The 14909-nt window shown below is 31.1% G+C and overlaps 3 protein-coding genes across 4 annotated transcripts; all 3 read left to right on the top strand.

The window, feature by feature from the left end:
• Nucleotides 1-1251: 1251 nt before the first annotated feature.
• Nucleotides 1252-2553, top strand: LOC145590670 (ran-binding protein 1 homolog c-like). The gene is made up of 3 exons (XM_081647084.1): nt 1252-1392; nt 1580-1731; nt 1850-2553. The coding sequence occupies exons 1-3, from the start codon at nt 1349-1351 to the stop codon at nt 1957-1959; spliced, it is 306 nt and encodes a 101-aa protein (XP_081503210.1). The 5' UTR covers nt 1252-1348; the 3' UTR covers nt 1960-2553.
• A 3180-nt stretch (nt 2554-5733) lies between these two features.
• On the top strand, nt 5734-10776 carry LOC145590669 (putative disease resistance protein RGA1). Of its 2 annotated transcripts, XR_014102126.1 has the most exons (5): nt 5734-7218; nt 7589-7746; nt 8728-8764; nt 9330-9398; nt 9972-10776. XR_014102126.1 is itself a non-coding variant. In XM_081647083.1 (2 exons), exons 1-2 carry the CDS (start codon nt 5770-5772, stop codon nt 7673-7675), a joined length of 1536 nt encoding a protein of 511 aa, XP_081503209.1. In that variant the 5' UTR covers nt 5734-5769; the 3' UTR covers nt 7676-7944. The 2 variants fall into 2 exon arrangements, 1 of the variants encoding a protein (XP_081503209.1); XM_081647083.1 differs by lacking the exons at nt 8728-8764; nt 9330-9398; nt 9972-10776 and having other exon boundaries at nt 7589-7944.
• LOC145592010 (protein FAR-RED ELONGATED HYPOCOTYL 3-like) lies at nt 9344-13246 on the top strand. The gene is made up of 6 exons (XM_081648478.1): nt 9344-9398; nt 9972-10486; nt 10605-10744; nt 11457-11678; nt 12346-12635; nt 12756-13246. Exons 1-6 carry the CDS (start codon nt 9344-9346, stop codon nt 13244-13246), a joined length of 1713 nt encoding a protein of 570 aa, XP_081504604.1.
• Nucleotides 13247-14909: the final 1663 nt, after the last annotated feature.

The raw sequence follows: 14909 nt of genomic DNA, 5'->3' as shown, positions 1-14909 counted from the left end.
TTATCAGCTTGAATCCCCATCAAAAAGTTGTTTAAGTTATTGTGCAGTGTTCCCTATAGATTATGTAATGAGGAAAGATACATTAATAAGGCTTTGGATGGCACAAGGCTACATCCCACTAGACGACCCTCATAGCCCAGAAGATCTTGCCGAGGAATATTTTTCAATCTTGTTACGGAGATGGATTTTCCAAGATGTGGAGAAAGATGAAGATGGTAATATTAGATCATGTAAGATACATGATTTAATGCATGATCTTGCTCAACAAGTTGTGGGAAAAGAAATCTGTAGAGTGAAAACCATGAATGGGGATGTAGACAAAAAAGTTCGCCATCTCTCGCTTGTATGTATTACAAATTTCTGTTTTACTAAGGAAGACTTTTCCATGGCTACAATCACTAGTAGAAAAACTTTCATTTGCGTCGCCTTATTTGCGTCACTCGTAGAAACAAGCGAAGCAAATGATATATTTTAGCTTCATTTTAAGTTATTTGCGTCAATCATTGGCTATGAAGCGACACAAAAGCCTGATATGCTTAAGCTTTATGTTATTTGCGTCGCATTTATTTATTAGAACGACACAAATAACACTCTTATTTGCGTCACTCCTTTAGGGACAAGTGACGCAAATGAGTTTGTGAGTTATTTGCGTCACTTCTTTAATTAGTGAGCGACGCAAATAGTTAATTCACATCATTACATTTAAGTTATTTGCGTCACTTCTTTAATTAATGAGCGACGCAAATAAGTATAGGTATGTAATCAATTCTAAATTTTCTACCCATCTCGCCATTTGCTGCTGCCTCCAAATTCGATATACCCACAAAAAAAATACTCTTGCTACCCCATTTGTTGCTGCCTTCAACAACTGAATTCAACATAGCAATTCGACCAAACCAATCCAGAAAAATAGAAAGATCGAAGCCAAAAATCTCCCATTTTCGAGCACAAAATCGAACCAAAACCCCCAGCAAAATCGAACACTAAAAACCCCATAAAAAAAGAGCAAAAACCCCCCAATTCGAGCAGAAGTTCGTTGTATAAACCCCCAGCAAATTCGAACCCTGCAAACCCCAAAAAAATCGAACATTTTCCAGCCAAAAACCCCCCATTCGAGCAGAAATTCCAACCTCAACCCCTAGCAAATTTGAACCCTGCAAACCCCAAAAAAATCGAACATTTTCCAGCCAAAAACCCCCCAATTCGAGCAGAAATTCCAACCTCAACCCCTAGCAATTTCGAACCCTGAAAACCCCAGAAAAATTGCACATTTTCGAGCCAAAAACCCCCCAATTCGAGCAGAAATTCGAACCTAAAACCCCAACAAATTTGAACCCTTGTTTTCTTTATGATTTTTGTTGATTTAATGGTTGAATTTTGCCACAATCCCAGGTTTTTTTTGCCCTGATTTTTAGGGTTTTGTGTTATTTTTAATTGGGTGCTCTCCAATTGTTGTTTTCAATGCATTTATTGATTCAATCTTTGAATTTTGCCTCTAATTTAGGGATATGTTCGGCTTTCTAGGGTTATTGTGATGTTTTATTATTTCTAATTGTTTGTGTTTTGGAATTGTTATTAGAAAAGCGAAGCTTTACAGATTTGATAAAGAAGGAAATCAATGGAAAGAAAGGGGTACTGGTACAGTGAAGTTTCTAAAGCATAAGGTTTCTAGGAAAGTTCGATTGGTTATGCGGCAATCTAAAACTCTTAAGATCTGTGCTAATCATCTGAGTATGTGACTTTATTTCTATCATTTGTTAATTGTTCTGGGTTTTTTTGTGTATAATTATTGTGTGAAATTGCTTGAATTAATGAGTTTTTTCTATGAATGATCAATTTGTATTTGTAGTTATTGCGGGTATGATGGTTCAAGAGCATGTCGGGAATGAAAAATCTTGTATGTGGGTTGCTAGTGATTATGCTGATGGAGAGTTGAAGGAGGAGATGTTCTGTATCTGATTTGCATTGATTGAGAGTGAGTAAATTTGCTTTGAATTAAATGTTTATTATCTGTGTTGCTGGTCCAACATCCTTGTGTTTTTGCAATTTGCCAATTAAACGAATTTTAGGGTTATCTTTGAGTTTGTTGTCCAATTTTTTGATTAATTTGGTTTCCATTGCGAATTGCTAATTGATTTTAATCTCGATATTAATCTCGAATTTTGCTTGAAGAACCCCAAACATTGAATTTGTTGCCCTTTTGCTGAATTTGATCTTAAAATTTGCTTAATTCTTCAAGTCTATTTGTGAATTTCATTCAACCCATACAATTTGCTGAATTTCCTCATCCTTTAAGAAGGTTTTTCTCATTAATCTTTTAGTTTTGCTAATTTCCCCTTTTAATTTTGCTTAATTTTTATCTACTTTGCTATAATCCATACGATTTAACAAATGTTTTGGGTTTTGTCAATTTCTCATTACTATATGTTTACTTATTTCGTCAATTTCGATTCTATTTTGCCTTATTAATCTGGTTTTTTCTTTCTATTTAATCAATAATTGAAGCTATAATTCCATTATATGTTGTCTATATATAAGCAGCACTTGAAGAACTCCCTGTCAAAAAGAAGAGGCCGAGAAAAAGACATTGATTAGGTATGTTTATTGCTTGTTTAATAATTTATGTTGTTTAATATATGAGTCAATGATTACTGTATTTGGTTGTTTATAATGAGTGCTTAATAACATATCCCCTGCTTCTATATATTTCAGATTTTTTTTTTTAATCTTTTAGTTTTATGCTTTTGATATTCGCTACTTTAAATTACCTTGATGTTATATGGGTAATATCATTTGATTTTATAATGTTAGAATCTTTTTGGTTAGATGTTTAAAGACTTTTGTAGTGCTTCACATTGAATTTTAAGCAGCTATATACCTGTACAAAATCTGTTCATAATAAACTTGTATCCAAGTTCTAAGGCTTAGTTGTTGGGGTGGGGGGTTTTAGGGGACTGAAAAACTGATAAATTTAGGCCTTTAAATAGGCTACAGCTATGTTAGCAAAACTTAGAAAACAAAGCTAAGAAATTGTATAAAACTTCAAGGAGAACAACCCTTGCAAGCAGAACATGCTTATGAGACTTTCCAGCTGTACCACTTGACAAAACCTGACTTTATTAACTGACTTTTAGATATATCCTTGTATATGAAGTCCCTGGAATTTATGGCTTATCTTTTGTTATCTGTTATAATATTGTAGAACTTTTAAAATGTGAATCTTACAAGGATCTAAGCAATATAATTTACTTCTAAGCAACACAATCTTACTTAGGTAAAACATATTTAATGTATGTAGTTTGTTTTGATGTATGTAGTTTCCTCTGTCTGAAATTTTGTGCTCTACTTAGGTAAAACATATTGAGTTGTAGCAATATAGCATAGTTTTGTTCTGCTTTGCTCTTGGTTCTTCCTTGTTCTGGTATAAAAAAACTGATTATCATTGATACCACCATCGATTATTAAGGTGCAAAGTTGGCTAGATGAATGAGTAGCTATTAGATGTCATTTTTTTTTTGTAGTCTGTAGAATTACATGCTTTATTAATTGCTTTTGTGCAAGGTCACAACTCACATATTTATGTTCTCGCTGCTCTATTGCTGTTAGCTATAATGAATTGATTGCTTAGTCATCATGGTTCCATTGAAAATGTTTAATGTACAATAGTAGGGCAATGCTTGTAAAATTAATTACATTGGTTTGTCAATTGCTTTCCAATCAAGTGTCTGAAACACCCTCTCTGTGCTTGAAATTTTGATGATGTTCACATATTTATTTATATTTTCATTAGGTTTTTGGTCTGTATACTTGTATAGAGAACTCGGGTATATGTATTATCATATTGCCAATATATGCTCCATGTAGATACCCTTGAGAAAGTGAGAAACATTCCAATGCTGCGTTTGTAGCTGATTGTATGCCTGGTTTTCTATCACAAGAAAGAGAATCTACGTGAGTGTGGCTACTACGTCATGCGTTATATGTACGAAATACTTGAACATCATCATAGCAGTGAGGATCTTATTAAGGTATGAGTTGTCAAATATTTCATTTTTGTTTGATAAATACAATTTGATGTTAGCTACAATCTTGAATTAAAACTTTCCTCTTATATATTTGTTGTGTTGATAGGATTCTTCAAGAACTACACCGTATACCGAGGAGGAGATAAATGAGATTGGAGATATTTGGGCAGAGTATTTTATATGTAATGTTGAACTTTAGATTTACACTTAGCGCATGTTGGACTCTTGTTTTGGATTATAGGCTTGACATGAATGATTTTGGTTTATTGGTGTTGGGATGATGAGTATAATGTCAATGATATTGAGATGTAAATTATTGGACAGGTTGTTAATATAATGCCGTCATTCCCAATTTTATGGGTAGGCCAAAATACAAAGGAGACTTTGCCGAAATTTTCATTTGCATTCATTAATATTGCATTTTAATTTCAATTATTGGCGTTAGCATATTACTTTATACCACTACCAAGGAAAACAGGTACTACAAACATATACAAGCAATTATTATAATTTAAAAAAAAAAAAAATTCACATCATTTGCGTCACTCATTAAACAAACAAGTGACGCAAATAAAGCAATTTTGTATTGTCTAGTAAGTCATTTGTGTCACTCCTATATAAACAAGTGACGCAAATAACAAACAAGAAGTTGCTCAGAACAGCTATTTGCGTCACTTGTTTATAAAGGAGCGACGCAAATAACTCTTATTTGCGTCGAGTGACGCAAATGACTCTTATTTGCGTCGCGCCTAGGAGCGACGCAAATGACTCTTATTTGCGTCGCGCCTAGGAGCGACGCAAATAATTTAAAAGTTATTTGCGTCGTGAGCAGTTGTTCGCTCATAGAAGCGACGCAAATACACTATAAATGAGCGACGCAAATACACTATAAATGAGCGACGCAAATGAGCCTTTTTCTACTAGTAAATAAAAATGTAGCCATTGTAATTATTTTAAATCTTGACCCTTAAAATTTTAAAGATAAATCTAGTTCGTCCATTTAATTGTTTGACATAAAAATATAACTGAAAAAAACTATATGTATTTCTTACTCAAAATATGGTTTTCTGCCATTTATAGTTTCTCTACCTCCAGGACATCTCCATCGATCAAATATGCATAAACACAGATAATTATGTAATTAGAATTAGTAAAGCATAATTGGATTTTTTCCCACCCAAATTGAACATTCATCGTCATCAACCATCATCCCGCCTTAAAAAATAAATCACCCAACTCCCATCATCCCATGTAGTACATGTGACTATGTGAGGAATGGTAATCTATTGTCATAAGATAGTAATCGCAAATGAATGAATGATAAAGCCAGCGAACTAGATCTTAGCCCTATTTGTTTTTTCTGGGAAAATCTTGAAAAAAAATGCAATTGCTAAGAAGAAGGGAGCAAAGCAATGTACAGAGTAAGATAGAATGATGGAAACTAAAAGAACGTGCAGCAGTTTTTTTTTTTTTGTTAAACTATTTTTTTTGTTTAAACCGCAAAGTCATCTAATTAAAGGTTTGGATTAGTCAAAAATAATGAATGGTTAAGATTTGATCTAATATAATGACTACAATTTTATTGTAGCCATTTGAAAACTATCCTTTTACTAATAAGAGCCACATACGTTCATATCTTCACGTTATTGAGCAGTATCAAGAAATGGTCAAGATGGACCAAGTTTGTGTGGATGCATTAATAGGTAATTGGAAGTATTTAAGGGCATTGTACTTGAGTAGATCAATGATCAAAAGTTTTCCATACTCAGTAGGTGAACTGATACATTTGAGGTATCTAGAGCTCTCATATAATTTAGGTCTACAAGTTATCCCAGGATCAATTACAAAACTATATAATCTTCAAACTTTAGACTTAAATTGTTGTAGCGAGTTGAAAGAGCTGCCAAAAGATTTGAGGAAGCTGGTAAAGCTGAGAGTATTGGATTTAGATGGTTGTAAAAATCTAAGTTTTATGCCAAGGGGCATGTGTAGGTTGAGTTGCCTTCACACTCTTAATAGGTTTGTGGTGGGAGGAACGAGTTTGAGTAAGAAAGAGGTGTTTGATGGGCTTGAAGATCTAAGAGCTCTTAGAAACCTGAAAGGTTATCTTAAAATCAGGATCCACTTCACAAAGAAGGGTGCAGATACTTATAAGATAAATGGTGAAAGGGAGGGAGGGTGCCTGGGGAACAAGGAACATCTTAAAGAAGTGCTGTTTGAATTTGATGATGATGAGGAGGGTAAGGAAAGAGAGGACTATGATGAAGCATTGATGGAAGAGTTGCAGCCATTTAATTCTGATCTTAAGAAGTTGTGGGTGTATGGATATCAGGGTTTGAGAATGCCACGCTGGACAAGGGAAGATAACTTTGCAACGTTTCTCCCCAATCTTGTTGAAATGAGATTTGATGATTGTCAGAAATTGCAGTATCTGGGACAGTTACGACTTCCTCGATTGAAAATATTAGATGTGTATGATTGCCCAAATCTAACAGCTATTTTGGAGTGTCCTGCATTGGAAGTGCTAGAATTATATAATATCAACAAAAGATTGGAGATTATACCAGTATCAGGGGACTCATCTTATGGTATTGGTCCCAAATTCAGGGAGGTTAGTATAGACAACGTGGCATGGCTTAATTCGCTGCCCATGGACTCTTTTCAGGGTGGTGCAAAGCTGCGCATACGGTGGGATGAGAAGGTGGAGAGTTTGGGGGAGGCTAGGGAGGTGTTTCGTAGCTGCTCATCTTCACTGAAATACTTGGAAATTGAAAGTTGCTCTGAATTGAACAGTGTAATATCCGGAGGATTAGAGCATCTCTCTACTTTGGAGGACTTAGAAATAAGTGGTTGCTGTAATCTGAGTCAATCAGAACAAGTAGAGAGGGAATACTCCTTTTGTCAATCTCTCTGCTCTTTGAAATTGACTGAACTCTCTCAGCTGCTAGAACTGCCCAGTTGGATAAGGTACTTGACTGCCCTCCAAACTCTTCATATTTGGAATTGCGAAGAACTGGGTTGTGTGCCAAATTGGATGTCCGAACTCACCTCTCTTAAGGAACTTCGAATCGCGTATTGCTCAACATGGCTGAAAGAAAGATGCCAACAATCAACTGGAGAGGACTGGCCCCTCATTCAACACATCCCTCACATTGTATTCCAGGACTATGATGATGATAATGATAGTGATCAGGTTAATTATTCAAAATATTTATTTATAGAAATATTATTGGTATATGCATGATAAAAATTGTTAAACCAATAGAATAATTAGTGTATTTGAATTCTTAGGATTGCGTGGCTCTGTTTTACCTTTTGAACAAGGCATCCTAACTATCTGATTGACGAAATGACTTCTTTTCCTACAAATCTCACTCTTCATGCAAGACGTTTTCTTAATCCTACGTTGAAATAAATGAATTCTTCTGATGCCCCTGCTGGGTTGATTTTACTGTAGTCCGTAATTTGATTGTCCTCGAATATTATATTACGTAACACCATTTGGCATTTCTAAGCTCATTCTCATGAGTAATTTAACATCCCTTTTTACCTGTTCATTGCAGTTGTATGATATTACCATTTATGCTGAACAGCAGCCAAAAACAATGGAATGTATCAGTTTTTCAGAAAGTGTGATAAAACATCAGTGAGTTGGCTGTTACTGCATCAATTATGCTTCAAGCATGAAGCAAATCTGCAGCAAATTTTTGCATAAGCTTTGGTAGTATTCTGTCTGAGTGTAGTGCCATAGTTTATCATTTGATGCATAAAAATTGTATATGCTTGAAAACATAGAGGGAAAGGATGACTTTATAAAAGCATGAAACCTGTTTAGACAGGATTGCTCTGAAAGAGTTTTTTTTTTTTTTTTTTTTTCTTCTTCTTCTTGACAACAGTTTGCTCTAAAAATTGATACTCCACTATTTTTTTTTTTTTTTAAAAAAAAAAAATCTTATTAGTTCGTATTATTTTATTCAATTATTCATACTTATTACTCGGTGTCTAATTTCTCAAGTATTATGGTCTTAACTTTCTCTCTTGCCAACTGAAAAACAATTTATTTAACTTAACAAAATACCATCAATAAATCTTCTTATAAATTTTTTCCAAGGAAATTGAGATTTTTTGTGGAAGTGGGATCAATTTATATTTTTTAATTTTTTTATAACCCCAAATTTACATTATCCTTATTTTCAACCAAGATCTGATTATATATTCATTTAATGTATATAACACTTTGTATATTGATTTAAAAAAGATTTTTTTTTTAGCCAAAATTGTAACAAACTCATCAAATACGCATCAAAAATAATACAGAGTATACGTATTTGAGAAGGTGTTCCATGCTCTAAATGTTTTTTTTTTTAATATATATATTTTTTAATTGAGATCTAGTCCTATGACTCATGCCTACACAATCCTATGCTTTATAAACTTTTGATATCCAATGGGCAAAAATAATTAAACTAATAACGCTATATATATATATATATATATATATAAAAGAAGGCTCATGTAAAAACCCTCCTCTATATAAGAACTCAATCTTATATAAGAACCCATCTCAGCCATTTATTGGTTTTGATCTAACCATCTAAAATACTCCTTTAGTAATGACATTTCTGTAATTCTTTACAATTCTTTTTTTATACTTTTAACAAAATAGCCTAAATCTTTAATGTTATTCTTTCTCTCTCCTCAGCACTTTCTCTCTCCTCAACATCAACGAAAATTACTTGGTAAGTTTATCAATTATTAAAAAATTCTGATTTAATTTTATTACTTGATTGCTTTGATGTATTTCCAGATTTTTTGTTTGATTTTTCATTAGATTTTTGTGCCTTTTTTTTTTTTGTGATTTTTCAGTTCGATTTTTTTGATCTTTTTGGTTCAACTATGCTGTTTTGTTTTTTGATTTTATTGTTTTTTTTTTTTGCGATTTTTTTCTCTTCTTTTTTCCAGTTTTTTTTTCGATTTTACAGAATTTATTTTTCGATTTTCCAGTTTTTTTTTCGATTTTCTAGTTTTTTATTTTTTCGATTTTTTATTTTCAAGTTTTTATTTTTTGATTTTTCTTTTCGATTTTTTATTGTCAAGTTTTTTTTTTATTTTTTGATTTTTTTTCCAGTTTTATTTTCGATTTCAAGTTTTTATTTTTCGATTTTTTTCTCTTCTTTTTTTTGAATTTTTTTCAATTTTTTTTTTCCTGATTTTTTTCTTGCTTGAGTTTTTCTATTTGCTTGAATTTTATTGGATTTTGATTTCAGATTGTTTTTTTGCTACAATTTGTATTTTGATAATTAGGTTTTTGCATATTCATGGATTTAGATGATGTTGAAGATAATTCTCCTTCTTCCATTGTTACTCTTTCAGGTAATTTTCATTGTTTTAATACTTTAATTTCAATTTACTTACATGTTCTAAACTTTACTTAGTTGCATGTTTTAAAGTAATTTTGTGAATTTGTGGATTATGTTCAAAAGTTGTTTTAATGTTCTAAATTATTTCTGGTTATGTTCTAAAGTAATTCATTATGTTCTAAACTTTTCCACTTTATTCTATTTCAATTTACTTACATGTTCTAAACTTTACTTACATGTTTTAAAGTAATTTTGTGAATTTGTTGATTATGTTCAAAAGTTGTTTAATATTCAAAAAAAATTCTGGTTATGTTCTAAAGTAATTCATTATGTTTTAAATTTTTTCACTTTATTCTAAATTTTATTATGTATGTTATAAAGTAATTCACTATGTTCTAAAGTTTATTCTTAATGTTCTAAATTTTTTTCTGTATGTTCTAAAGTTTTCTATGTATGTTTCTCTTTCTCTTTATGTTTTAAAGTTTATTTTTATGTTCTAATATTTTCTTCATATTCTATGACTTTTATTGTAAGTTCTAAAGTTTACCTTTTAGTTTTAAATTTTACTTTTTATGTTCTAATGCAGTTGGTGTTATTTATCGTACTCCTGAGGTTGTTGGATCATTTAGCCCTGGTGGTACCACTAAGAAATGGATTCCAAGTGTTCCCGAGGAGTTAAAACCCTGTTTGGGGATGATATTCAAAGACCCCGAAGAGGATCTTAGTTTTTACAAAGCATATGCAAATGTCGCTGGGTTTACTTCTAGGAAATCTACTACTTCAAGGAAGAAGAATAACAATGCTATAATTGCTTTTCAATACGGAGTTTGCAATAAGGAAGGTTTTAGGGCAACAAAAAAACTTATTGCTCAACAAACCGTTGATAAAGAAGGAAAAGTTCGTATTACTAGGAAACGTTTAGTCACTCGTGTAGGATGCAATGCTCACATATGTATGAGATATGATGCCGGAAAGTATGTTGTTAGTTATTTCAAAGAAGAACATAATCATCCTTTATATACTCCAAGTTGTGCAAAATTTCAGAAGGATAATAGAAAAATGCATATTATGCATAAAAAGTTGATTGTTGATAATTCAAAGGTGATTTATTTTTATGTACTAAATATTTTTTTCTTTGTTATGATTTACTATGTTCTAAAGTTGATTCTTAATCATAGTATTTTTTTTTTTTTTTACTTTTTTTTTTTTTTGTAAACAGGTAAATGTTGGTCATGTGAAGTCTTATACTATGATGAAAGAATTAGCTGGATCACATGATAATGTTGGTGCATCTAAACAAGATTTCAAAAATTTTTATAGATATTTGAAGGCTTATATTGCTGGATCAAATGCCCAAATGTTTGTAGATAATTTTCAAAATAAGAAATTGCTCTGGAAGGTAGACTTTGTAGAGCTTTATGGGCTGATCCTATTTGTCGAAAAAATTATGCACTTTTTGCTGATATGGTTTCTTTTGATACCACATTCAAAACAAACAGGTGATGTTCTAAATGTAGATTTCTTTATGTTCCTAAACAAATATCTATCATGTTTTGATGTTCAAAACATATATTTTTTATGTTCTAAACTATGTATGTCTGATGTTATAAACATAGGTTGCTGATGTTCTAAACATAGATTGGTGATGTTCTAAACATAGATGTCGCCATATGTTCTAAAATATATCCATCATGCTTTCATGTATTAAACATTATGTTTTTGTGTTTTACACTTTATGCCTTATCTTCTAAACTAATATCCATCATGTTTTGATGTTCTAAACATTATATCTTGTGTTCTAAACATTATGTCTATACGTTCTAAAATTTACTTATGAAGTTTTAAAGCTTCATTTTATATTCTAAATTTATTGTTTATGTTTTAGGTAATTCATTATGTTTTAAGACAATTATATTATTGGCAAGTTTAATAATTAAAATAAATTATGTGCTCTAAAGTTTATCTTTAATGTTCTAATGTATACCTTTATATTCAACAATTTACCTCTATGCTCTAAAGTTTACCTTTATGTTCTAATATTTTCTGCATATATAATTTGTGTATGTTACAGATATAATATGATCTTTGGTCCATTTACTGGTGTTGATCATCATAAAAAATGTGTTACTTTTGCGGCTTCTTTTGTAGCTCATGAAGATATCTCATCTTTTGAATGGGTTTTCAAAACTTTTCTTAAAGCAATAGGAAATAAAGAGCCTGTGTGTTTGATTGCCGATCAAGACCTTGCAATGAAAGTTGATGTTCGTAATGTTTTTCAAACTACAGAACATAGGTTTGTATGTGGCATATTATGAAAAAGATGCCTGAAAAAGTAGGTCGGGCAATTGCCCAATACACTGATTTTTTGAAAAAAAATTTGTGCATGTGTTTGGCATTTAGAGATTGAGCCGGCAGAATTTGAAGAAAAGTGGAACAAGGTTATTTCAGAATTCAATTTAAACTATCATGAATGGTTGGCACACATGTACAACATACGTGATATGTGGATTCTAGCGTATTTCAGAGATTTATTTTTTGGTGGCATCATGAGGACCACATCTAGATCAGAAAGTGAAAATAATTTTTTCACTATGTTCACAAATCCCCATCTCACTTTGATTGAGTTCTACATGAGGTAATATGTAGTTGTTTGAATATGTTCTAAAGTTACTCTCTATGTTCAAAAGTTTTTCTTCTATGCTCTAAATTTTCTTTTTATGTTTTATAGTTTTACTATTTATTTTATAATTCTCTTTTATGTTCATTTTTATGTTCTAAATTTTGTCTTACAAGTTGAAAAGTTTTTGTATAATCTTTTAATAGTATTTAGATCATAATAAGCATGTCATGTGTATTATTTTAAAATGTTCTAATGTAATTCACTTTATGTAAGTTATCTTCTATATTCTAAAGTTAATTTCTATTTTCTGTACGTTTGAATGTGCATTGGATGCTCAAAGGCACACTCAAAATAAAATGGATAGTGATTCGAAGAATAAGCGTCCGGAGTGCAATACTCCAATTCCTTTAGAAAAAGATGCTTCAGAGTTGTTTACAACAACCATTTTCTATGAATTTCAATATGAGCTTGAAATTGGATGTTTTAATTGTGGTGTTGAGGAGATGAAGAAGGACAATGAGATTTACATTTTTACACTAAGGGAAGGACCTAGGAGGAGGACTTTTGATGTTGTTTTTTATCCAACTACCTTAGATACCAAGTGTTTTTGTAAAAAATTTGAACGTGATGGTGTGCCTTGTAGGCATATAATTTAGGTGTGGAAGGCAAGGATGTTAGAAAAAATTCCCAAGACCTACATTCTAAATAGATGGTGTACAATGGCTTATAAAAAGCCCATTTTTTATTTAGAGGGTAATGTTTTGGAGGAATGTCTTAATGCAGTAGATAAGAAGATGCTATTAAATGATTTGTGGTCTGAAATTCATGCTTGTGTGAGTTTAGTGCAAAACAATGAAGATGATCTTAGTGATCTTGTCAAAAAACTTCAAGCCATGAGGATAGATTTGGAACAGAAGAAAACAACAAATGGAAGCAACAATGTTTCTAGCAAAGTTAAAGACATTGAAATGCTTATTGGAGCTAGTTTACCTTCTGAAGTTTTGATAAAACCTCCTAAAATTTCAAAAAACAAAGGTACGGGGGTTCATGTTCCAAATCAGGTTAATGTTCCAAATGATATCAATGTTCCAAATGATACCCATGTTCCAAATAGTGACAAGAAAATGAAGAGTGTCAGAGAAAAAGTCGTTGAACAAAGTCAAAAGAAGAAAAGATTATGTAGAGCATGTGGAGAGCTTGGCCATCATGATAGTCGTAATTGTCCAGGGAAAGATAAGTGATATTATTGTAAGTAAACATTTTTTAATTTTCTTATGATCTAATTAGTAATAAATTAAAATTATTATTATTATATAAATACTTTGAGTTTTTAATTTAATAAATGTCTCTTCATATCATTTTGTATATGTTTTAAAATGCATCAAGTATGTTCTAAAATTTAACATATATTATAATGTGTTTATGTTCTAATTATTTTTTTTTTCGGGTTGATGGATATGCTATTAGTACAACCGCATGGGACATTTTATTTTTAGGAAATAATCTCATTTACTTGCACATGGAAAAAAATTTGTGTAAATTTTTTATATATTTTTTTTTTGTATTCTTTTTATTATATTGAGAACATAATAGCATATTATTTTTTGTCCAATTATTCTCTATATTCTTATGTTTACAATTATATTAGAACATGATTATGTTATAACTCTTATTCTTTTATTTTTTTCCTTTTTGTAAAAACCATGACTTCTATCACCACCAAACTCCACTCGAAACAAATATGGGTATTGCTAAAACTAAGATCTTAAGCATGATTATTGAAAAATAAAGGTAAATAGTTAACTATTAAGCCAACCAACCACTAGCAACTATATTTAAACCACCCATCACCACCAATAGCAGAATAGAAACCATCCACCATCACCACCACCACCACCACCACCACCACCCCACCTCCACTATTGCAACTTACCCTCACTTATCCTAGCAACCTAGCAACCTCAATTAACACATAAACCAACCAAAAACCTATAGATCGATCCACAAACCATCGACAAACCAACCGATTTGAACCCACCAACCACAACAACAGAATTTCCCATGAGAATGGGGTTGGATGTGGAGGAGAGAAAACAATTTTTTGCGAGTAATGTGAACCATTTATTTTTGTCTAAGCATAATCAAAATTACTTTAGAACATGGACAAATAATTTAGAACATAATCAGAAATACTTTAGAACATAAACTTAAATACTTTAGAATATAATCAGAAATATTTTAGAACATTATAAAAATAAATTAGAACATAATTAGAAATACTTTAGAACATTGACATGTAATTTAGAACTCAATCAGAATTACTTTAAAACATAGATATATAATTTAGAACATCATTAGAAATACTTTAGAACATTGATATGTAAATTAAAACATAATAAGAATTACTTTTGAACATACACATGTAACTTAGAAATTAATCAGAATTACTTTAGAACATAGACAAGTAATTTAGAACATAGATATATACATTAGAACATAATCAGAATAACTTAAAATTAGGTTAATGTTCCAAATGATATCAATGTTCTAAATGATACCCATGTTCCAAAAAAAAAAAAAAAAAAAAAAAAAAAAAAAAAAAAAAAAACTTTTGAACGTAGATATGTAATTTATAACATAATCTAATTGACTTTAGAACATATATATGTAATTTAGAATATAGACATGTAATTTAGAACATAATCAGAATTACTTTAGAACATTGACATGTAATTAGAACCTAATCATATATGTCTTATTCTACACTTTGTCCTTCTCTAGCCCCGAATTCCATTGTTTTTGACATTGGCCTTCATAGGTTTCCATGTGCTTCAACAGAAATACTCCACAATCATGTTTGTTTGCATTGCTCTTCCATTTCATCTCAACGTTTCTTGTTTCATA

The sequence above is a fragment of the Chenopodium album genome, chromosome 18 (assembly GCF_948465745.1).
Source record: "Chenopodium album chromosome 18, dcCheAlbu1.1, whole genome shotgun sequence".
Taxonomy (NCBI): Eukaryota; Viridiplantae; Streptophyta; class Magnoliopsida; order Caryophyllales; family Amaranthaceae; genus Chenopodium; species Chenopodium album.
The sequence above is the reverse complement of the archived record's forward strand: the minus strand, read 5'-3'. Positions and strand labels throughout refer to the sequence as shown.